Source organism: Salvelinus namaycush, unplaced genomic scaffold (genome assembly GCF_016432855.1).
Source record: "Salvelinus namaycush isolate Seneca unplaced genomic scaffold, SaNama_1.0 Scaffold118, whole genome shotgun sequence".
NCBI lineage: Eukaryota > Metazoa > Chordata > Actinopteri > Salmoniformes > Salmonidae > Salvelinus > Salvelinus namaycush.
Genome location: NW_024057875.1, coordinates 342,200 through 365,000, shown reverse-complemented (window position 1 = coordinate 365,000; position 22,801 = coordinate 342,200). Strand labels below are relative to the sequence as shown.

Below are 22,801 nucleotides of genomic sequence, written 5' to 3'. Positions count from 1 at the left end.
GAGAAGAAAGAAAGAGAGAGAGAGAAGAAAGATGTTGCCCGAGGGAGTTGACTCTTGTGTCCGCTAACCCTGTGGGCGGAGCTTCACCTCTAATATTCTGTGAGCAACAAAAGATGTATGCATCCTAAAAAACAAGGATACCAGGCCTGCAATTGCTTTTGTGCAGCCTCTCTGTATTCACTGGAAAGTTCATTCATTTCCTTATGAAGGATATCTATTCAGCTGTCAACTCTTTTCATGGACTCGTAGCTAAAGAACATGTTCTAACTACTGTACAGCAATACCGCATCATCACACAACGGACATGTCAATAAGCATTTCCTTGGTCTATTCACACAAAATGTTTTGTCATTCATCTCAATGGCTTTATCTTTGTATCCTTCCTGCTGTTCTATTTTACTATTTACCATAGCAACACACCTTTCATACAGTAAACACTCTTCTTCATTGGTGTTTCTAACCCTCCACAGGTGTCTTCTTTATCCCGTACTTTGTGTTCCTCTTCTTCTGTGGTATCCCTGTGTTCTTCCTGGAGACGGCATTGGGCCAGTACACCAGCGAGGGCGGGGTCACAGCCTGGAGGAAGATATGTCCCATGTTCGAAGGTGATTACTCTGTCTGCTCCTTACATTATTACATTATGGGCCAGTTCCCCAGACACAGATTTAGCCTATGGTGAATCTTCCAGTCAGGTCACCCATGATACAAGTCACAGTTTGGTTCCAAAAGTAGCATGTTCGAATCCAGAAAGAAAGTGCTTTTTGATATTTTTGTTTTAAGTCTAACCCAAACCTTAACCCTTACCTTAAGCATTCGGAGTTAATGCCTAACCTTAAAAATGCAGAGTTAATGCCAAAACTTAACCTTAAACACTTAAAAATTTGACGTTTGGAACATCTTCGAAATTTGACGTTTGAGGAACATGGATGAATGTCTAGTTCTGACGTGAGACTGTGAGAGCTTGTAGCAGTCTTCTTTATTAATAGATGTCAAGTCCCCTGTTTTGGGGACATGCGTGGTTCTGGTATCGTTTCCGACTGACATTTTCACTGATAAATTGATCTGTGGACACCATAGGTTGAAATGGCTTGCATTGAGCAGTAGTCCTGATTCTCACGGACACAGGAGTATATGTGGGGTGTCCCTCCTACCATTTTATTCACTCTTCCGACTCTCCATCAACTCCTGGCTGAACCCTACATCACAGCCACTAACGACGCATATGCCTGGAGTCCTTACATCGTAGCGCAGCGGGAGACAGTGGTTTCGTCGCTGTACCACATTCAGAGATCGATTTATTGACAAGAAATTAAAATAATTCATACATTTTAAACAAAAAACACTTTCTGCTTGTAACAGACGTACAAGATTAATATGAGATGAAAGGCAAGTTCCAAACGAGCTCAGTGAGCCGTTCACAGCGATGGGGGGAGACCTTTAGATAATATGCACATTTTCTCTAACACTAAACATACAAATATGTACAGTTATAAGGAAGGTGAAATCTTATACTTAGTCGTTGTATAATTTGATTATACTATATTTCGAAAGCGTGTATAATTTCGAGCCTTTATTCGTGTCATTTCAAGAGTTCTGTTGAATAGGAAATACATAATATAAAATATTTAATATTTTCATATTTTCATGATATTTCTACTGTGTACTTGAGCTTGTATCTTCAAAAGTGACTACACCTCAGCAATGTATAACTATTCTTGCCAGAAAGGTGAGATTTGAACCTTTCTTGGAGTATGCAGCATTACTAGATAGTTTATGGCCCTCTCATGATAATAATTACTTTTGGAGATTACGTAGATTACATTTTTGATTACATAACCGTTAAAATGGCTTTTTAGTGCAGGACTATCCATTATTTGTGTCTGGGAATCGGGCCTTGTGCCAGTTAAAACAGGGATTAAAATGTGTTGTTTCAGGCTAAACTCATGAGATGCTGCTGTATACAAAGACCTTGATTGAAAACAAATACATTTGACAGTTTCTATATGTAACAGTAATTTGCTAGGTAGTAAGCAGGCTTTTGTTCCAGTACTAACACTCCTGATTCAACTTAACAAAGTCTCAATGAGATGTTTGTTTATTTAGGTGTTGTAGTGCTGGTCTGGACCAAAAGCCTGCAGGCCCTGTAGTTCTCCAGATCCATGGTTTGACCACTGTGCTAAGTTACTAAATTATTTAAAGAACGGTCACTTTATCAAATGTTAACCTGGCGTTGCTTTTCCATCTACAGGAGTGGGAATTGCATCCCAAGTGATTGTGGCGTACTTGAACATCTATTACATAGTGGTGCTAGCCTGGGGTCTGTTCTACCTATTCAACTCCTTCAGGAATCCACTGCCCTGGTCCACCTGTGACAATGAGTGGAATACTGGTACAGGAACTCAACACAGACACACACACACACACACACACGTAGACATAGACACACGTGCACGTATGCATGTGCACATACTTACTTACTCAAACTCACTCACTAATTCTCTCTCTCTGTCTCTCTCTCTCTCTCTCTCTCTGTCTCTGTCTCTGTCTCTGTCTCTGTCTCTGTCTCTCTCTTGTCTCTGTCTTTCTCTTTCTCTCTCTTGTCTCTGTCTTTCTCTTTCTCTCTCTCTCTCTCTGTCTCTGTCTCTGTCTCTGTCTCTCTCTTGTCTCTGTCTTTCTCTTTCTCTCTCTCTCTCTCTGTCTCTGTCTCTGTCTCTCTCTCTGTCTCTCTCTTGTCTCTGTCTCTCTCTCTCTAACATTCTCACAGAGAACTGTCATAATTTGAGTTCCATGTTGTTGAACCCACACCTCTCCCAGTTGGACTCAGACTGGTCCTTCCTTCACAACCAGACAGACTATAATGACTACAATATGTTGAGGTAGGCCTGCTTATTGTACTTTGAAGATATCAGATACACTGGGTGTTGATGAGGTGCAGTCATGCATACATTGAGATTACTGCATTGTGGTTCCTTTTGCTATTTCTCACTGCTTTTTCATCGGTTTACCCCCCTCTTTCTCTTTCAGTAATGAAACCATGAAGATCACGTCTCCTGAGGAGGAGTTTTGGGCGTAAGTTTAAAACCAATCATAACTTCTGAAATACACACGCACACACACGCACACACACATACTGATAGTGATGATGATGAGTCATGCTGACAGACAATATAGGGCCCACCCAACGGCCCAGCAGCCCAGTAGAACACCGGGTAAGGGAAATTAGCCAATTACTGCCTGGAGGGAACCATAAAACAACCAATTAGAGGGCTCGATAAGGATTATTTTGTGTTCAAATTCAGTGTTGTTGTTTTGTTAGACTAGTCTGGTGATTTCGAAAGAGGCCATGGTTCTTCCCACATGATACATTCCTGATGGTGTTTCCGGGTGGTGCAGGATTGGGACATGGGCTGAGAACAGCATTCTGAAGCGTTTTCTTCTAAATGAGAACAATATGTGTCCTTTATTTGGGGTTCAAAGCCTAAACTAAAACCCTCTAAACTAAACTGGGTGGAAATGGAACATCTGTATTTATCATGCCGATGCTCTTTAGTCTCTGTATTCGTGCAGAGGCTCCATATGGAGACTATAAAGTTGGAAAAAGAACACGTGTTTTTCTGTCGGGTCGGCTGTCGCTGTGAATTTGTATAGGTTAGATTTGTGTGGGGAGCGGATCTCTGAAGTAAAACACCATGTCTAAGATGGTATGTAGTACATAGAGGGTCATGGTATTGGGATTTGTATAGGTTAGATTTGTGTGGGGAGCGGATCTCTGAAGTAAAACACCATGTCTAAGATGGTATGTAGTACATAGAGGGTCATGGTATTGGGATTTGTATAGGTTAGATTTGTGTGGGGAGCGGATCTCTGAAGTAAAACACCATGTCTAAGATGGTATGTAGTACATAGAGGGTCATGGTATTGGGATTTGTATAGGTTAGATTTGTGTGGGGAGTGGATCTCTGAAATAAAACATCATGTCTAAGATGGTATGTAGTACATAGAGGGTCATGGTATTGGGATTTGTATAGGTTAGATTTGTGTGGGGAGCGGATCTCTGAAATAAAACACCATGTCTAAGATGGTATGTAGTACATAGAGGGTCATGGTATTGGGATTTGTATAGGTTAGATTTGTGTGGGGAGCGGATCTCTGAAATAAAACACCATGTCTAAGATGGTATGTAGTACATAGAGGGTCATGGTATTGGGATTTGACGTAATTTGATGAATGTCGATTTTGACCCATTAATTCCTTGTGGTTACTGGGTTAATTCCGCATGGTTACTAGGTTAAAACAGAAACAACTAAAAGGGTTAAGTTTAGGTATTAATTCCAAATGGTGAAGGTTAGGGTTACGGTTTGGGGAAAGCATAAAACTAAATAATAATTCAATAAAAAGCACTGTTTCCATTTATCATCATCAAGTACTCTCCCTTGCTGCTAAACATTTGTGAACTGCCATGGTGTGTGTGTGTGTGTGTGTGTGTGTGTGTGTGTGTGTGTGTGTGTGTGTGTGTGTGTGTGTGTGTGTGTGTGTGTGTGTGTGTGTATTCATGTGTGTGTGTGTGTGTGTGTGTGTGTGTGTGTGTGTGTGTGTGTGTGTGTGTGTGTGTGTGTGTGTGTGTGTGTGTGTGTGTGTGTGTGTGTGTGTGTGTGTGTGTGTGTGTGCATGCGTGCTTACATATGTGTGTGTGTGTGTGTGTGTGTGTGTGTGTGTGTGTGTGTGTGTGTGTGTGTGTGTGTGTGTGTGTGTGTGTGTGTGTGTGTGTGTGTGTGTGTGTGTGTGTTGTTCCCCAGTCGTCGGGTGTTGAGGACATCAGATCATGTGTCTCTGGGTGCTGTGCATTGGGACCTGGCTCTCTGTTTGCTGCTGGCCTGGATCATCTGCTACTTCTGCATCTGGAAGGGAGTCAAATCTACAGGCAAGGTGAGCTGGCAGCCTCCCATACAGACCAAAACAACAGGATCAAATTCACTAGGGCACACCGCAGCAAAATGTTTTGCAAGGGAAAACTAAAATGAGTGCTTCTTATTGGCCAAGTCCAGGTAGTACCTCCCTGTTTCAGTCTGTACAATCTTTGTGTGTGTGTGTGTGTGTGTGTGTGTGTGTGTGTGTGTGTGTGTGTGTGTGTGTGTGTGTGTGTGTGTGTGTGTGTGTGTGTGTGTGTGTGTGTGTGTGTGTGTGTGTGTGTGTGTGTGTGTGTGTGTGTCTTCATGTGTGACCACAGGTGGTGTACTTCACAGCAACGTTCCCCTACCTGATGCTCTTCATCCTGTTTATCCGAGGTGTGACTCTACCAGGGGCTGGAGAGGGCCTAAAGTACTATCTCTGGCCTCAAATGGACAAGATCTTGGAACCTGGGGTAAGACTGATGGGACAGGGATGGTAGTAGGGAGGAAAGATGGTAGTAGGGAATAAAGATGGTAGTAGATAGGAAAGATGGTAGTAGGGAGTGAAGATGGTGGAACAAACTCCCTCACGACGCCAGGTCAGCGGAGTCAATCACCACCTTCCGGAGACACCTGAAACCCCACCTCTTTAAGGAATACCTAGGATAGGATAAAGTAATCCTTCTAACCCCCCCCCCCCCCCCCCCTTAAAAGATTTAGATGCACTATTGTAAAGTGGCTGTTCCACTGGATATCATAAGGTGAATGCACCAATTTGTAAGTCGCTCTGGATAAGAGCGTCTGATAAATGACTTAAATGTTAAATGTTAAATGTGAAGATGGTAGTAGGAAGGAATTATGTTAGTAGGGAGGAAGGATGGTAGTAGAGAGGAAAGATGGTAGTAGGTAGGAAAGATGTTAGTAGGGAGGAAAGATGTTAGTAGGGAGGAAAGATGGTAGTAGGGAGGAAAGATGGTAGTAGGGAGGAAAGCTGGTAGTAGGGAATACAGATGTTAGTAGGGAGGAAAGATGGTAGTAGGGAATACAGATGTTAGTAGGGAGGAAAGATGGTAGTAGGGAATACAGATGTTAGTAGGGAGGAAAGATGGTAGTAGAGAGGAAAGATGGTAGTAGGGAATAAAGATGGTAGTAGGGAGTGAAGATGGTAGTAGAGAATACAGATGGTAGTAGGGAATAAAGATGGTAGTAGGGAATAAAGATGGTAGTAGGAAGGAATTATGTTAGTAGGGAGGAAGGATGGTAGTAGAGAGGAAAGGTGGTAGTAGAGAGGAAAGATGGTAGTAGAGAGGAAAGATGGTAGTAGGGAGGAAAGATGGTAGTAGGGAATAAAGATGGTAGTAGGGAGGAAAGATGGTAGTAGGGAATAAAGATGGTAGTAGAGAGGAAAGATGGTAGTAGAGAATAAAGATGGTAGTAGAGAGGAAAGATCGTAGTAAGGAATAAAGATGGTAGTAGAGAGGAAAGATCGTAGTAAGGAATAAAGATGGTAGTAGGGAATAAAGATGGTAGTAGGGAATAAAGATGGTAGTAGAAAGGAATTATGTTAGTAGGGAGGAAGGATGGTAGTAGGGAATAAAGATGGTAGTAGGGAGGAAAGATGGTAGTAGAGAGGAAAGATGGTAGTAGGGAGTGAAGATGGCAGACACTACTTCCTCTACTATGTTCTCTAGCATTTTCTCTCTCTCTCTTTTTCTGCTCACAATCCCAAAGCGGAACTGGGGTCTTAGCAAGAAAAGCGAACCAAGACCCTTTAGAGTTAAGCAGTAACCCCAACACACCATAACATCAACACACAGTAACAAAAACACCATCCTCCCGGAGTAGGATGAAGTTGCCCCTAAACGCTGATCTTGGGTCAGTTTTGTATTTTCCCCACTCATTCATTTAAGATACTCCTTGGTCGTAGTCCAATGACCGAACGTCAATGGCAACGGTCAAACACTCAGGCATTCAGACGATTTCTTCAGGTGCCAGAGAGTCCCATAAAAGAGACGTTCTTTGGTATGGATTACCTTTGACCTTAGTACAACTTGGCATGTGACCTGATGGATTCTGGGGTCCGGTATCGCGGTCCCTGAAGAGGTCAAGCCTCGTTTCAGGGGTCAACTATCTTCCAACTTTGCTTCCTGTTGTGTGGGGCTCGTTGGATCAGGAGTAGGCTCAAAAAGGGTGCAAACTGCTGCAAATGAAGCCTGCTGGGTATTTGGGCAGTGTCATGAGCTGTTGTGAGTTTGTTTCTTTGTATCATATTTCAACTAGTCTATTATAAACGGAAACGTGCTGTTTTTCCGTAGCGAGAGCAAACGTCAACATTGGGGAGGGTGAATAATATTACGTTAATTAACCTTGTGGCTAAAACACTGATTCTCAAACAACTAAATTACTGTACAACATCATCTTTCTAGGTATCCCAGCAAACATTCGCCAAGACAGATGTGTCATATCATGTGCGGACAAAAGGATAGTCACAAACCTAACATCTTTAAGTTCATAGGTGTAGGGTGTGAGAGAAGTCGCTAAAGCAATTAGAGACCTGGGGAGGATTGAGAGGAGGACGGGGGCGCTATCGTGGGAATCCCCAGTGACTTTGACTGGAACGGTGGCCAAATGAATACACTTCAGGGTCCGGGTGATGATCGGTTATGTAACTCTGTGTCCCGACACAGCTGAAGAACAGACCCGGGAGAAAATGTGTGTTCGACTGCATGCCATGTGTTTTATTTTGGATTTGGGGAAGAAGTCTGGAGTGAGAGTTGTGTATTAGTTTAGAGGTCTGTGTATAAACAGAGAGAAGAGGTTTAGGGGTCTGTGTATAGACAGAGACAAGAGCTTTAGGGGTCTGTGTATAGACAGAGAGAAGAGCTTTAGGGGTCTGTGTATAGACAGAGAGAATAGGTTTAGGGGTCTATGTATAGACAGAGAGAAGAGCTTTAGGGGTCTGTGTATAGATAGAGAGAATAGGTTTAGGGGTCTGTGTATAGACAGAGAGAATAGGTTTAGGGGTCTGTGTATAGACAGAGAGAAGAGGTTTAGGGGTCTGTGTATAGACAGAGAGAAGAGGTTTATGGGTCTGTGTATAGATAGAGAGAAGAGATTTAGGGGTCTGTGTATAGACAGAGAGAATAGGTTTAGGGGTCTGTGTATAGACAGAGAGAAGAGGTTTAGGGGTCTGTGTATAGACAGAGAGAAGAGGTTTAGGGGTCTGTGTATAGACAGAGAGAAGAGGTTTAGGGGTCTGTGTATAGACAGAGAGAAGAGGTTTAGGGGTCTGTGTATAGACAGAGAGAAGAGGTTTAGGGGTCTGTGTATAAACAGAGAGAAGAGGTTTAGGGGTCTGTGTATAGATAGAGAGAAGAGGTTTAAGGGTCTGTGTATAGATAGAGAGAAGAGGTTTAGGGGTCTGTGTATAGACAGAGAGAAGAGGTTTAGGGGTCTGTGTATAGACAGAGAGAAGAGGTTTAGGGGTCTGTGTATAGACAGAGAGAAGAGGTTTAGGGGTCTGTGTATAGACAGAGAGAAGAGGTTTAGGGGTCTGTGTATAGATAGAGAGAAGAGATTTAGAGGTCTGTGTATAGACAGAGAGAAGAGGTTTAGGGGTCTGTGTATAAACAGAGAGAAGAGGTTTAGGGGTCTGTGTATAGATAGAGAGAAGAGGTTTAGGGGTCTGTGTATAGACAGAGAGAAGAGCTTTAGGGGTCTGTGTATAGACAGAGAGAAGAGGTTTAGGGGTCTGTGTATAGATAGAGAGAAGAGGTTTAGGGGTCTGTGTATAGACAGAGAGAAGAGGTTTAGGGGTCTGTGTATAGATAGAGAGAAGAGCTTTAGGGGTCTGTGTATAGACAGAGAGAAGAGGTTTAGAGGTCTGTGTATAGATAGAGAGAATAGCTTTAGGGGTCTGTATAGATAGAGAGAAGAGCTTTAGGGGTCTGTGTATAGATAGAGAGAAGAGCTTTAGGGGTCTGTGTATAGACAGAGAGAAGAGGTTTAGGGGTCTGTGTATAGATAGAGAGAAGAGGTTTAGGGGTCTGTGTATAGACAGAGAGAAGAGCTCTAGGGGCCTGTGTATAGACAGAGAGAGGAGAAATGAAGGGGCCCATCCCAGCTGGCTGTGGTAGTATGTGGATTATACTGGGATGGATAATGGACTTTGTTATGGGGCAGATTGCAGGCCTCCCAGGCCCTATCGCCCTCCTGCTAACACGAACCAGATGCTGATATGAATGGGTCTGCTGAGGGTCTGCTGAGATATTGTCAACACACACACATAGGAAGTGCAAGCAGACACAGGCAGCCACGCATACACACAAACACTCACATGAATGGACACAGATGGATGTTGGCCTGAGAAAGACAGTAGAGAGCCCAGATTATTGGCCCTAGACAAACCTGATGTTACACAAGTTGTAGTTGATTGTTGTCAGCTTTGACAGAGAAATGTATCCAATGTTTTCTGGGTCTACAGGAGATGTATTTGATGAAAACCTCATGGTTTTGACCGTTTTTTTGTTTACTTTAATGAGTGAAAGTAGCTGAACATGTGGCAGTAAACTAGATATTCTTTCTTCCTGTACTCTGCCCCCCTCATTCTCTCTTTCTCTTCTCCCTGTCTCCATCCCTCTCACTCTCTTTCCTACCTCCCTCCTTCCCTCTCCTCTCTCCTCCCTCCATCCCTCCCCCCTGTCTTTCCCTCCTTGCCTCACCCCCCTCTCTCCCTCTCCCTCCTTGCCTCCATCTCTCTTCTCCCTTCCTCCATACCTCCCATTCTCTCTCCTACCCTCTCTCTCTCTTCTCCCTTTCTCCATCCATCCCTCTATCCCTCTCTCCCTCTCTCTCTAGGTGTGGCGTGATGCAGGGACCCAGGTGTTTTTCTCCTACGCTGTATGTCAAGGGGTCCTCACCTCTCTGGGCAGCTACAACAAGTACAACAACAACTGTTACAAGTCAGTGTGACACACCACTGCACACAGCTTCCCCTTCAAAACTCTCTTTGAATCCTCACATAAAAACAAACATATTTTCAGGTACTTCAACTCTGCTTGATTTATAGTTTGCGCTTTACGAAGGGAACCAATGGAATGGTCCCAAAAGTGAAAAACTGCACATCTCTTTTCTTTCCAAACGGTATCCTCTCACATTGATTTAGAGTAGCATGCTACGTCCCTCTTGACGTTATTTGATTTGGATCACCCAGACCTGGGTCAAACACATCATTATGTCACATGTTTTTCAACACTTGAGCTATGCTTGATATAGTTTGCTGTGTACAATAGAACCAATGGAATGGTCCCAAATGTGCAAACTCCACGCTAAGTCAAGCGCAACTCAAATACCTTCAAGTGTTTAGTTTGAACTAACTACAGCTAAAAGGACACTGGTAAGTGTAATTGATTATGTGTTCATTGTTCTTATGTACAGTACCCTCCTGTGAGGTTGCATAAGCAAACACTACATGATTGTGATTTTACACACCGTGTTGTGTTCCAGGGAGTGATAGTGATTTTAACTACCATGTTGTGTTCCAGGGAGTGATAGTGATTTTAACTACCATGTTGTGTTCCAGGGAGTGATAGTGATTTTACACACCATGTTGTGTTCCAGGGAGTGATAGTGATTTTAACTACCATGTTGTGTTCCAGGGAGTGATAGTGATTTTACACACCATGTTGTGTTCCAGGGAGTGATAGTGGTTTTAACTACCATGTTGTGTTCCAGGGAGTGATAGTGATTTTAACTACCATGTTGTGTTCCAGGGAGTGATAGTGATTTTAACTACCATGTTGTGTTCCAGGGAGTGATAGTGATTTTAACTACCATGTTGTGTTCCAGGGAGTGATAGTGGTTTTAACTACCATGTTGTGTTCCAGGGAGTGATAGTGATTTTAACTACCATGTTGTGTTCCAGGGAGTGATAGTGATTTTAACTACCTTGTTGTGTTCCAGGGAGTGATAGTGATTTTAACTACCATGTTGTGTTCCAGGGAGTGATAGTGATTTTACACACCATGTTGTGTTCCAGGGAGTGATAGTGATTTTAACTACCATGTTGTGTTCCAGGGAGTGATAGTGATTTTAACTACCATGTTGTGTTCCAGGGAGTGATAGTGATTTTAACTACCATGTTGTGTTCCAGGGAGTGATAGTGATTTTACACACCATGTTGTGTTCCAGGGAGTGATACTGATTTTACACACCATGTTGTGTTCCAGGGAGTGATAGTGATTTTACACACCATGTTGTGTTCCAGGGAGTGATAGTGATTTTAACTACCATGTTGTGTTCCAGGGAGTGATAGTGATTTTAACTAACATGTTGTGTTCCAGGGAGTGATAGTGATTTTACACACCATGTTGTGTTCCAGGGAGTGATAGTGATTTTAACTACCATGTTGTGTTCCAGGGAGTGATAGTGATTTTACACACCATGTTGTATTCCAGGGAGTGATAGTGATTTTAACTACCATGTTGTGTTCCAGGGAGTGATAGTGATTTTACACACCATGTTGTGTTCCAGGGAGTGATAGTGGTTTTAACTACCATGTTGTGTTCCAGGGAGTGATAGTGGTTTTACACACCATGTTGTGTTCCAGGGAGTGATACTGATTTTAACTACCATGTTGTGTTCCAGGGAGTGATAGTGATTTTACACACCATGTTGTATTCCAGGGAGTGATAGTGGTTTTACACACCATGTTGTGTTCCAGGGAGTGATACTGATTTTAACTACCATGTTGTGTTCCAGGGAGTGATAGTGGTTTTAACTACCATGTTGTGTTCCAGGGAGTGATAGTGATTTTAACTACCATGTTGTGTTCCAGGGAGTGATAGTGGTTTTACACACCATGTTGTGTTCCAGGGAGTGATAGTGATTTTAACTACCATGTTGTATTCCAGGGAGTGATAGTGGTTTTAACTACCATGTTGTGTTCCAGGGAGTGATAGTGATTTTAACTACCATGTTGTGTTCCAGGGAGTGATAGTGATTTTAACTACCATGTTGTGTTCCAGGGAGTGATACTGATTTTAACTACCATGTTGTGTTCCAGGGAGTGATAGTGATTTTAACTACCATGTTGTGTTCCAGGGAGTGATAGTGATTTTAACTACCATGTTGTGTTCCAGGGAGTGATAGTGATTTTAACTACCTTGTTGTGTTCCAGGGAGTGATAGTGATTTTAACTACCATGTTGTGTTCCAGGGAGTGATAGTGATTTTAACTACCATGTTGTATTCCAGGGAGTGATAGTGGTTTTACACACCATGTTGTGTTCCAGGGAGTGATACTGATTTTAACTACCATGTTGTGTTCCAGGGAGTGATAGTGGTTTTACACACCATGTTGTGTTCCAGGGAGTGATAGTGATTTTAACTACCATGTTGTATTCCAGGGAGTGATAGTGGTTTTACACACCATGTTGTGTTCCAGGGAGTGATAGTGATTTTAACTACCATGTTGTGTTCCAGGGAGTGATAGTGGTTTTACACACCATGTTGTGTTCCAGGGAGTGATAGTGATTTTAACTACCATGTTGTGTTCCAGGGAGTGATAGTGATTTTAACTACCATGTTGTGTTCCAGGGAGTGATAGTGATTTTAACTACCATGTTGTGTTCCAGGGAGTGATAGTGATTTTAACTACCATGTTGTGTTCCAGGGAGTGATAGTGATTTTACACACCATGTTGTGTTCCAGGGAGTGATAGTGATTTTAACTACCATGTTGTGTTCCAGGGAGTGATAGTGATTTTAACTACCATGTTGTGTTCCAGGGAGTGATAGTGGTTTTAACTACCATGTTGTGTTCCAGGGAGTGATAGTGGTTTTACACACCATGTTGTGTTCCAGGGAGTGATACTGATTTTAACTACCATGTTGTGTTCCAGGGAGTGATAGTGATTTTACACACCATGTTGTATTCCAGGGAGTGATAGTGATTTTAACTACCATGTTGTGTTCCAGGGAGTGATAGTGATTTTACACACCATGCTGTGTTCCAGGGAGTGATAGTGGTTTTAACTACCATGTTGTGTTCCAGGGAGTGATAGTGATTTTAACTACCATGTTGTGTTCCAGGGAGTGATAGTGGTTTTACACACCATGTTGTGTTTCAGGGAGTGATAGGGATTTTAACTACCATGTTGTGTTCCAGGGAGTGATAGTGATTTTAACTACCATGTTCTGTTCCAGGGAGTGATAGTGGTTTTAACTACCATGTTGTGTTCCAGGGAGTGATAGTGGTTTTAACTACCATGTTGTGTTCCAGGGAGTGATAGTGATTTTACACACCATGTTGTGTTCCAGGGAGTGATAGTGATTTTAACTACCTTGTTGTGTTCCAGGGAGTGATAGTGGTTTTACGTACCATGTTGTGTTCCAGGGAGTGATAGTGGTTTTACGTACCATGTTGTGTTCCAGGGAGTGATAGTGATTTTAACTACCATGTTGTGTTCCAGGGAGTGATAGTGGTTTTACACACCATGTTGTGTTCCAGGGAGTGATACTGATTTTAACTACCATGTTGTGTTCCAGGGAGTGATAGTGATTTTAACTACCATGTTGTGTTCCAGGGAGTGATAGTGATTTTAACTACCATGTTGTGTTCCAGGGAGTGATAGTGATTTTAACTACCATGTTGTGTTCCAGGGAGTGATAGTGATTTTAACTACCATGTTGTGTTCCAGGGAGTGATAGTGATTTTAACTACCATGTTGTGTTCCAGGGAGTGATAGTGATTTTAACTACCTTGTTGTGTTCCAGGGAGTGATAGTGATTTTAACTACCATGTTGTGTTCCAGGGAGTGATAGTGATTTTAACTACCATGTTGTGTTCCAGGGAGTGATAGTGGTTTTACGTACCATGTTGTGTTCCAGGGAGTGATAGTGATTTTAACTACCATGTTGTGTTCCAGGGAGTGATAGTGAATTTAACTACCATGTTGTGTTCCAGGGAGTGATAGTGATTTTACACACCTTGTTGTGTTCCAGGGAGTGATAGTGATTTTACACACCATGTTGTGTTCCAGGGAGTGATAGTGATTTTACACACCTTGTTGTGTTCCAGGGAGTGATAGTGATTTTACACACCATGTTGTGTTCCAGGGAGTGATAGTGGTTTTAACTACCATGTTGTGTTCCAGGGAGTGATAGTGATTTTAACTACCATGTTGTGTTCCAGGGAGTGATAGTGATTTTAACTACCATGTTGTGTTCCAGGGAGTGATAGTGATTTTAACTACCATGTTGTGTTCCAGGGAGTGATAGTGGTTTTAACTACCATGTTGTGTTCCAGGGAGTGATAGTGATTTTACACACCATGTTGTGTTCCAGGGAGTGATAGTGGTTTTAACTACCATGTTGTATTCCAGGGAGTGATAGTGGTTTTACACACCATGTTGTGTTCCAGGGAGTGATACTGATTTTACACACCATGTTGTGTTCCAGGGAGTGATAGTGGTTTTAACTACCATGTTGTATTCCAGGGAGTGATAGTGGTTTTACACACCATGTTGTGTTCCAGGGAGTGATACTGATTTTAACTACCATGTTGTGTTCCAGGGAGTGATAGTGATTTTACACACCATGTTGTATTCCAGGGAGTGATAGTGGTTTTACACACCATGTTGTGTTCCAGGGAGTGATAGTGATTTTAACTACCATGTTGTGTTCCAGGGAGTGATAGTGATTTTACACACCATGTTGTGTTCCAGGGAGTGATAGTGGTTTTAACTACCATGTTGTGTTCCAGGGAGTGATAGTGATTTTACACACCTTGTTGTGTTCCAGGGAGTGATAGTGATTTTACACACCATGTTGTGTTCCAGGGAGTGATAGTGATTTTAACTACCATGTTGTGTTCCAGGGAGTGATAGTGATTTTAACTACCATGTTGTGTTCCAGGGAGTGATAGTGGTTTTAACTACCATGTTGTGTTCCAGGGAGTGATAGTGATTTTACACACCATGTTGTGTTCCAGGGAGTGATAGTGGTTTTAACTACCATGTTGTATTCCAGGGAGTGATAGTGGTTTTACACACCATGTTGTGTTCCAGGGAGTGATACTGATTTTACACACCATGTTGTGTTCCAGGGAGTGATAGTGGTTTTAACTACCATGTTGTATTCCAGGGAGTGATAGTGATTTTAACTACCATGTTGTGTTCCAGGGAGTGATAGTGGTTTTACACACCATGTTGTGTTCCAGGGAGTGATAGTGATTTTAACTACCATGTTGTGTTCCAGGGAGTGATAGTGATTTTAACTACCATGTTGTGTTCCAGGGAGTGATACTGATTTTAACTACCATGTTGTGTTCCAGGGAGTGATAGTGATTTTACACTACCATGTTGTATTCCAGGGAGTGATAGTGGTTTTACACACCATGTTGTGTTCCAGGGAGTGATAGTGATTTTAACTACCATGTTGTGTTCCAGGGAGTGATAGTGCTTTTACACACCATGTTGTGTTCCAGGGAGTGATAGTGGTTTTAACTACCATGTTGTGTTCCAGGGAGTGATAGTGATTTTAACTACCATGTTGTGTTCCAGGGAGTGATAGTGGTTTTACACACCATGTTGTGTTCCAGGGAGTGATAGTGATTTTACACACCATGTTGTGTTCCAGGGAGTGATAGTGATTTTAACTACCATGTTGTGTTCCAGGGAGTGATAGTGATTTTAACTACCATGTTGTGTTCCAGGGAGTGATAGTGATTTTAACTACCATGTTGTGTTCCAGGGAGTGATAGTGGTTTTACGTACCATGTTGTGTTCCAGGGAGTGATAGTGGTTTTACGTACCATGTTGTGTTCCAGGGAGTGATAGTGATTTTAACTACCATGTTGTGTTCCAGGGAGTGATAGTGGTTTTAACTACCATGTTGTGTTCCAGGGAGTGATAGTGATTTTAACTACCATGTTGTGTTCCAGGGAGTGATAGTGAATTTAACTACCATGTTGTGTTCCAGGGAGTGATAGTGATTTTACACACCATGTTGTGTTCCAGGGAGTGATAGTGATTTTAACTACCATGTTGTGTTCCAGGGAGTGATAGTGATTTTAACTACCATGTTGTGTTCCAGGGAGTGATAGTGATTTTATCTACCATGTTGTGTTCCAGGGAGTGATAGTGATTTTACACACCATGTTGTGTTCCAGGGAGTGATAGTGATTTTAACTACCATGTTGTGTTCCAGGGAGTGATAGTGATTTTAACTACCATGTTGTGTTCCAGGGAGTGATAGTGATTTTAACTACCATGTTGTGTTCCAGGGAGTGATAGTGATTTTAACTACCATGTTGTGTTCCAGGGAGTGATAGTGATTTTACACACCATGTTGTGTTCCAGGGAGTGATAGTGATTTTACACACCATGTTGTGTTCCAGGGAGTGATAGTGATTTTACACACCATGTTGTGTTCCAGGGAGTGATAGTGATTTTACACACCTTGTTGTGTTCCAGGGAGTGATAGTGATTTTACACACCATGTTGTGTTCCAGGGAGTGATAGTGATTTTAACTACCATGTTGTGTTCCAGGGAGTGATAGTGATTTTACACACCTTGTTGTGTTCCAGGGAGTGATAGTGATTTTACACACCATGTTGTGTTCCAGGGAGTGATAGTGATTTTAACTACCATGTTGTGTTCCAGGGAGTGATAGTGATTTTACACACCATGTTGTGTTCCAGGGAGTGATAGTGATTTTAACTACCATGTTGTGTTCCAGGGAGTGATAGTGATTTTAACTACCATGTTGTGTTCCAGGGAGTGATAGTGATTTTAACTACCATGTTGTGTTCCAGGGAGTGATAGTGAATTTAACTACCATGTTGTGTTCCAGGGAGTGATAGTGGTTTTACGTACCATGTTGTGTTCCAGGGAGTGATAGTGATTTTAACTACCATGTTGTGTTCCAGGGAGTGATAGTGATTTTAACTACCATGTTGTGTTCCAGGGAGTGATAGTGAATTTAACTACCATGTTGTGTTCCAGGGAGTGATAGTGATTTTACACACCATGTTGTGTTCCAGGGAGTGATAGTGATTTTACACACCTTGTTGTGTTCCAGGGAGTGATAGTGATTTTACACACCATGTTGTGTTCCAGGGAGTGATAGTGATTTTAACTACCATGTTGTGTTCCAGGGAGTGATAGTGATTTTACACACCATGTTGTGTTCCAGGGAGTGATAGTGATTTTACACACCATGTTGTGTTCCAGGAAGTGATAGTGATTTTACACACCTTGTTGTGTTCCAGGGAGTGATAGTGATTTTACACACCATGTTGTGTTCCAGGGAGTGATAGTGATTTTAACTACCATGTTGTGTTCCAGGGAGTGATAGTGATTTTACACACCATGTTGTGTTCCAGGGAGTGATAGTGATTTTACAGACCTTGTTGTGTTCCAGGGAGTGATAGTGGTTTTACGTACCATGTTGTGTTCCAGGGAGTGATAGTGATTTTAACTACCATGTTGTGTTCCAGGGAGTGATAGTGATTTTACAGACCTTGTTGTGTTCCAGGGAGTGATAGTGATTTTACACACCATGTTGTGTTCCAGGGAGTGATAGTGGTTTTACGTACCATGTTGTGTTCCAGGGAGTGATAGTGATTTTACAGACCTTGTTGTGTTCCAGGGAGTGATAGTGATTTTAACTACCATGTTGTGTTCCAGGGAGTGATAGTGATTTTAACTACCATGTTGTGTTCCAGGGAGTGATAGTGATTTTAACTACCATGTTGTGTTCCAGGGAGTGATAGTGGTTTTACACACCATGTTGTGTTCCAGGGAGTGATAGTGATTTTACACACCTTGTTGTGTTCCAGGGAGTGATAGTGATTTTAACTACCATGTTGTGTTCCAGGGAGTGATAGTGATTTTAACTACCATGTTGTGTTCCAGGGAGTGATAGTGATTTTAACTACCATGTTGTGTTCCAGGGAGTGATAGTGATTTTAACTACCATGTTGTGTTCCAGGGATTGCGTGGCGCTCTGCATTCTCAACAGTGCCACCAGCATCTTTGCTGGATTCGCCGTGTTCTCCGTACTGGGATTCATGGCTCACTCACTCGACGTGGACATGAATGAAGTCGTTAAAGGAGGTGGGCCTCTACCCTCCACATCCCCCTCTTCCTCCTCCTTCCTCGTCTTCATCACTTTTTCAAAGTCACACTCCTTACTGCAGAGGTCAAGTTTGTCAACACCTTGATATAGAATGAGATTCCTTAATTTCTGTTATATATCTTGTGAAGCTGGGATCTCCAACTCTGGGCCGAAAAATGTGCTAGGTGTGCAGATGTTTGTTCCAGCACAGACATATTTGATCAAAGAAATTGTGGTCCAGACTGAAGCCTATAATTAGTTGATGTGAAATAGGTATGTTAGTGCTGGGGCGGAACAAGATTCTGCATTCCCAGTATCTCCCAGTAGAGATGGAGAAGCCTGTGCTATAGGTACGATACTGCTCACTGTCATAACCAATAATGGCCACAAGAGGGCCCTTCAGCCCAATGTACCACACCATAAAACCTCTATCTCAACTGGTCTCCTCCACACAACATTAAGCCGGTGATATTTACCTGCAAATATGAATAAACTAATGTGTGTGTGTGGGCTGTTTCCCACAGGACCTGGTCTGGCTTTCATCGCCTATCCCAAAGCCGTGTCCCTGCTCCCAGGGGCCCAGTTCTGGGCCGTCCTCTTCTTTCTTATGGTTATCTTACTGGGCCTGGACAGCCAGGTACTGTCCATGTGGCTGTGTGTGGCTGTGTGTGGCTGTGTGGCTGTGTGTGTGTGTGTGTGTGTGTGTGTGTGTGTGTGTGTGTGTGTGTGTGTGTGTGTGTGTGTGTGTGTGTGTGTGTGTGTGTGTGTGTGTGTGTGTGTGTGTGATAGAGTTGTATTTAATTTATTAAGCTTAAATCAGGTAATGTGTAATTTTCAGTTGACAGGATACATCTTTGTGCATGTATGTGTGTGTGTCTTGTGAACATGTATGTGTGTGTGTGTTGTGAACATGTGTGTGTGTGTTGTGAACATGTGTGTGTGTGTGTGTGTGTGTGTGTGTGTGTGTGTGTGTGTGTGTGTGTGTGTGTGTGTGTGTGTGTGTGTGTGTGTGTGTGTGTGTGTGTGTGTGTGTGTGTGTGTCTTGTGAACATGTGTGTGTACCCTTCCAGTTTGTGTGTGTAGAGAGCTTGGCCACATCCATCACTGACATGTTCCCTGGTGTACTGCGGAGGCCTGGCCGGAGAGAGATCTTAGTACTAGTCATCGCTGTAGTCTGCTTCCTACTGGGTCTGCCTCTCATCACGGAGGTAGGAGAGAGGGAGAGAGGGAGTGGTGGAAGAGAGATATATAGAGGGTGGGAGACAGAGAAAAAGAGAGATGGAGGGAGAGAGAGACGGATGCTAGTAAACTCTTCAATAGCACTAGGAACAGCAGTTCACCTCTGACATCCATGTCCTTCTGCCCTTCCCATCAGAATGGGATAGTCCTCTTTCAGTTGATTGACTCGTACGGCCCCAGTGGGACCAGTCTGCTGTTCATTGCATGTTTTGAGTGCATCGCCGTCGCCTGGGTCTACGGTGAGTGACGTCACTACTAACATGATTGTACCGACTATGTTTACTGTAGTTACTGTTCTAGTCGTTAAAGTTGAATCTATACTCTGAGGGCCAGTTTCCTGGACCCAGATGAAGCCTGGTTCTGGACTAAAATGCTATTTCTAGGAATATTGTCCATTGGGCATGCTATTTAGTCCAGTACTACAATGGGTCTAAGGACAGTCACAACCAGTCACAACATGTTCATATCTGTACATTAAGTTCACAGTAACATTATGTCTAAATTGAAGTTATATTACCAGTCTACAAGGGAAGGGGGACACATGGTAGACCACTGTGTCTCAGCATGTTTTCAGTCAATCGAGGGGGGACCCATGTGTGTGAGTGTTTCTATCAAAACGAAGAGATGGATCTCGACTAAAAAAGAAAGTGTGGATGGATTGGCTTTGCAGGTGCGAACCGTTTCCTTGACAACATTGAAGACATGATAGGCTACCATCCTTTCCCTTCGGTGCTGAAGTACTGCTGGCTGTTTGTGACACCACTCATCTGTGGGGTGAGTAAGACAGACACCTGTGTCACCTCTCTCTCTCTCTCTCTTTTCATCTTTCTCTGTGTCTTTCTTTCTTTATGCTCATCTTCTCTTTCTTCATTATCTCTCTCCTGCTTTCATCTTATTCTATTTCTTTCTCTGTAGCTTTTGCTCTTTCTCTTTCTTTCTCTCTCTCTCTCTCTCTCTCTCTCTCTCTCTCTCTCTCTCTCTCTCTCTCTCTCTCTCTCTCTCTCTCTCTCTCTCTCTCTCTCTCTCTCTCTCTCTTTCTCTCTCGCTCTCTCTCTCTGCATCTGTCTTTATCTTAATGTTTCCTGTCTCTCCCTCGTGGTCTGTCTCTCCCTCATGGTCTGTCTCTCCCCCGTGGTCTGTCTCTCCCTTGTGGTCTCTCTCTCCCTCGTGGTCTGTCTCTCCCTCGTGGTCTGTCTCTCCCTCATGGTCTGTCTCTCCCCCGTGGTCTGTCTCTCCCTTGTGGTCTCTCTCTCCCTTGTGGTCTCTCTCTCCCTCATGGTCTGTCTCTCCCTCGTGGTCTCTCTCTCCCTCGTGGTCTGTCTCTCCCTGGTGGTCTCTCTCTCCCTCGTGGTCTCTCTCTCCCTCCCAACTTTGCATTAAAACACCTATGTATTCCTTCTATCCGCAAATGAATAGCAAATTACATTTGTTGATCACTATCTTTCTAATACCCATTTCACAATACCGAGCCAAACTAAGCCGAGCTGTACTAGAATGGCCTGGGTACGCATCATCCAGTTGCTGGAGCTGTGCTGGAAAGCACAATGTGAAAATAAAATATCCCAGCCAGCACAGTACAGTTCGGGCTGGCCCTATATTGGAAATCGGGTTCAAGTCGACAGTATCCAAGGCTAACCTTCATCTCCACCTCTTCCTGGTTCTCCTCAGATCACCCTGGTGTATGACACACTGACCAGTTCATCAACCAATCTAAATTTAGAGTACGCACCTGGGCCCTGGGCATCCCGAGTGGCCTCTCTCCTCATCCTCACCCCGCTGATGTGCATCCCTGTCTACATTCTGCTGTGTCTGTGGAGGGTGAGTGTCTATACCTCACCTACCGTCACTCCATCATCACCCACCAGGCACCTACTGGGTGTCTACTTATAGATGTGTTGGTTTAGGGGTGGGTGGGGGAGGTGTATGTGTATACATTTTAATATCTGTGTGTGTGTGTGTGTGTGTGTGTGTGTGTGTGTGTGTGTGTGTGTGTGTGTGTGTGTGTGTGTGTGTGTGTGTGTGTGTGTGTGTGTGCGTGTGCGCGCGCGCTTTTGTGGGTGTGTGCATGAATGTGGGTATTGTGGTTTTTCTTCAGTGTTTTGACCATGTCCTTCCTCCCAGAATCCTAAAGGGATGACCACTCCGTCCAGTGACCTGCGCCAGGCACGGCCACACGAACCCAGACTCAGCGTGTGTGGGCGTGTCATCATCGAGGGACAAGAGAAACCCCCCAGGATCGCAGGGGGTCGGGATGAGAAGCTGGCCATGGAGGAGATCAGTGGAGTCTAGTGTTGATGACATCATAGAACCTCGACCGTCAGGGTGCCGGGCTGCCTGGTTGGTCTATGCAGGGATACCATGAAAGTCTGGGTCGTATTCTTTATGGCGTCAGGTAGCCTAGCGGTTAAGAGTGTTGTACCAGTAACCGAAAGGTCAGCTGGTTTGAATCCCCTAGCCTACTAGGTAAAACATCTGATGCGCCCTTGAACAAGGCACTTAACCATCATTGTTCCTGTAAGTTGCTCTGGATAAAAATGTCTGCTAAATAACTGAAATTTAAAAATTAGCCACCAAACGGAAGAAAAAGGACTGAAAAAGGAGGGACAACCTGAACTTGTTCAATAAAAAAAAGAAGCACATTTTCTATCAAATACTTTGCTACGCTGTGCTCTAATGAATACAACCCAGGCTTCAACTGACCAGACTGAATGGCAGATGGAAGTCAACACCAACAAAAACAAATGGTTGACATTTCAGACGCATCATGCTACAAATGTTTACACCTGCTCTTAAATATTCAGAGGGGTTTTCTCTCTGTTGTATCTGTTATTGTTTACTTTTCCTCCTGGATTGTTATTTTGTTTACCATTTTGATAACCTAGTCCAGAACCCTTTCATATACCTCATATGTTACACTAATGAACCTTGTATATTTCTATGTGCTACATTTTTTTACTTGCCCCATAAACAACCTCCTCATAATAAATTAAAAGGTTTTCTGTATGTTTACTTGTAACCTTTATTTAACAAATATTCCTATTTACAATGACGGCCTACACCGGCCAAACCCAGACGACGCTTGGCCAATTGTGCACCTCCCGATGGGACTCCCAATCACAGTCGGTTGTGATACAGCCTGGATTCAAACCAGGGTGTCTGTAGTGACGCCTCTAGCACTGAGATGCAGTGCCTTAGACCGCTGCGCCACTCGGGAGCCCCCAAAGATGCTAATGACTGATACCCGTTGTATTATTCAACATATTTTCAGTATACATGGCATCCATGTTGTTACATTCCGTCGATCTCTCGGTCTGAAACAGCAAGCGGCCAGCCTCAACTTGTTCCCACTGTCAATTACAAATCTATCTATTCTAAACAGGACTTTCCCTTGCTCCTACAATACAGAACACCATGTTGTTCACCAATACCATACCTCGCCCTCCCCTCGCCCATATGTACAGACCTGGGTTCAAATACTACTCAAAAGAATTTAAAATAATTGATATGTGCTTGATTGAGTTTGCCTGTCTTAATGGACCCATAGAATAGTCCCAA

General features: G+C 43.2%; 1 protein-coding gene across 1 annotated transcript in view; it reads left to right on the top strand.

Annotated features, from left to right (window-relative positions):
• Window positions 1-22,233, top strand: part of LOC120036010 (sodium- and chloride-dependent GABA transporter 2-like) — a 24,706-nt gene extending 2,473 nt beyond the window's left edge. The window contains exons 3-16 of the mRNA XM_038982479.1: window positions 471-605; window positions 2,249-2,389; window positions 2,765-2,876; window positions 3,025-3,069; window positions 4,797-4,926; window positions 5,228-5,362; window positions 9,747-9,850; window positions 17,882-18,006; window positions 18,532-18,644; window positions 19,078-19,215; window positions 19,383-19,485; window positions 19,917-20,020; window positions 20,915-21,064; window positions 21,368-22,233. Of these exons, the coding sequence (XP_038838407.1) occupies window positions 471-605; window positions 2,249-2,389; window positions 2,765-2,876; window positions 3,025-3,069; window positions 4,797-4,926; window positions 5,228-5,362; window positions 9,747-9,850; window positions 17,882-18,006; window positions 18,532-18,644; window positions 19,078-19,215; window positions 19,383-19,485; window positions 19,917-20,020; window positions 20,915-21,064; window positions 21,368-21,535 (1,703 nt within the window). The 3' untranslated portion in view covers window positions 21,536-22,233. The remainder of the gene's footprint in view (window positions 1-470; window positions 606-2,248; window positions 2,390-2,764; window positions 2,877-3,024; window positions 3,070-4,796; window positions 4,927-5,227; window positions 5,363-9,746; window positions 9,851-17,881; window positions 18,007-18,531; window positions 18,645-19,077; window positions 19,216-19,382; window positions 19,486-19,916; window positions 20,021-20,914; window positions 21,065-21,367) is intronic.
• The last annotated feature ends 568 nt before the right edge of the window (window positions 22,234-22,801 follow it).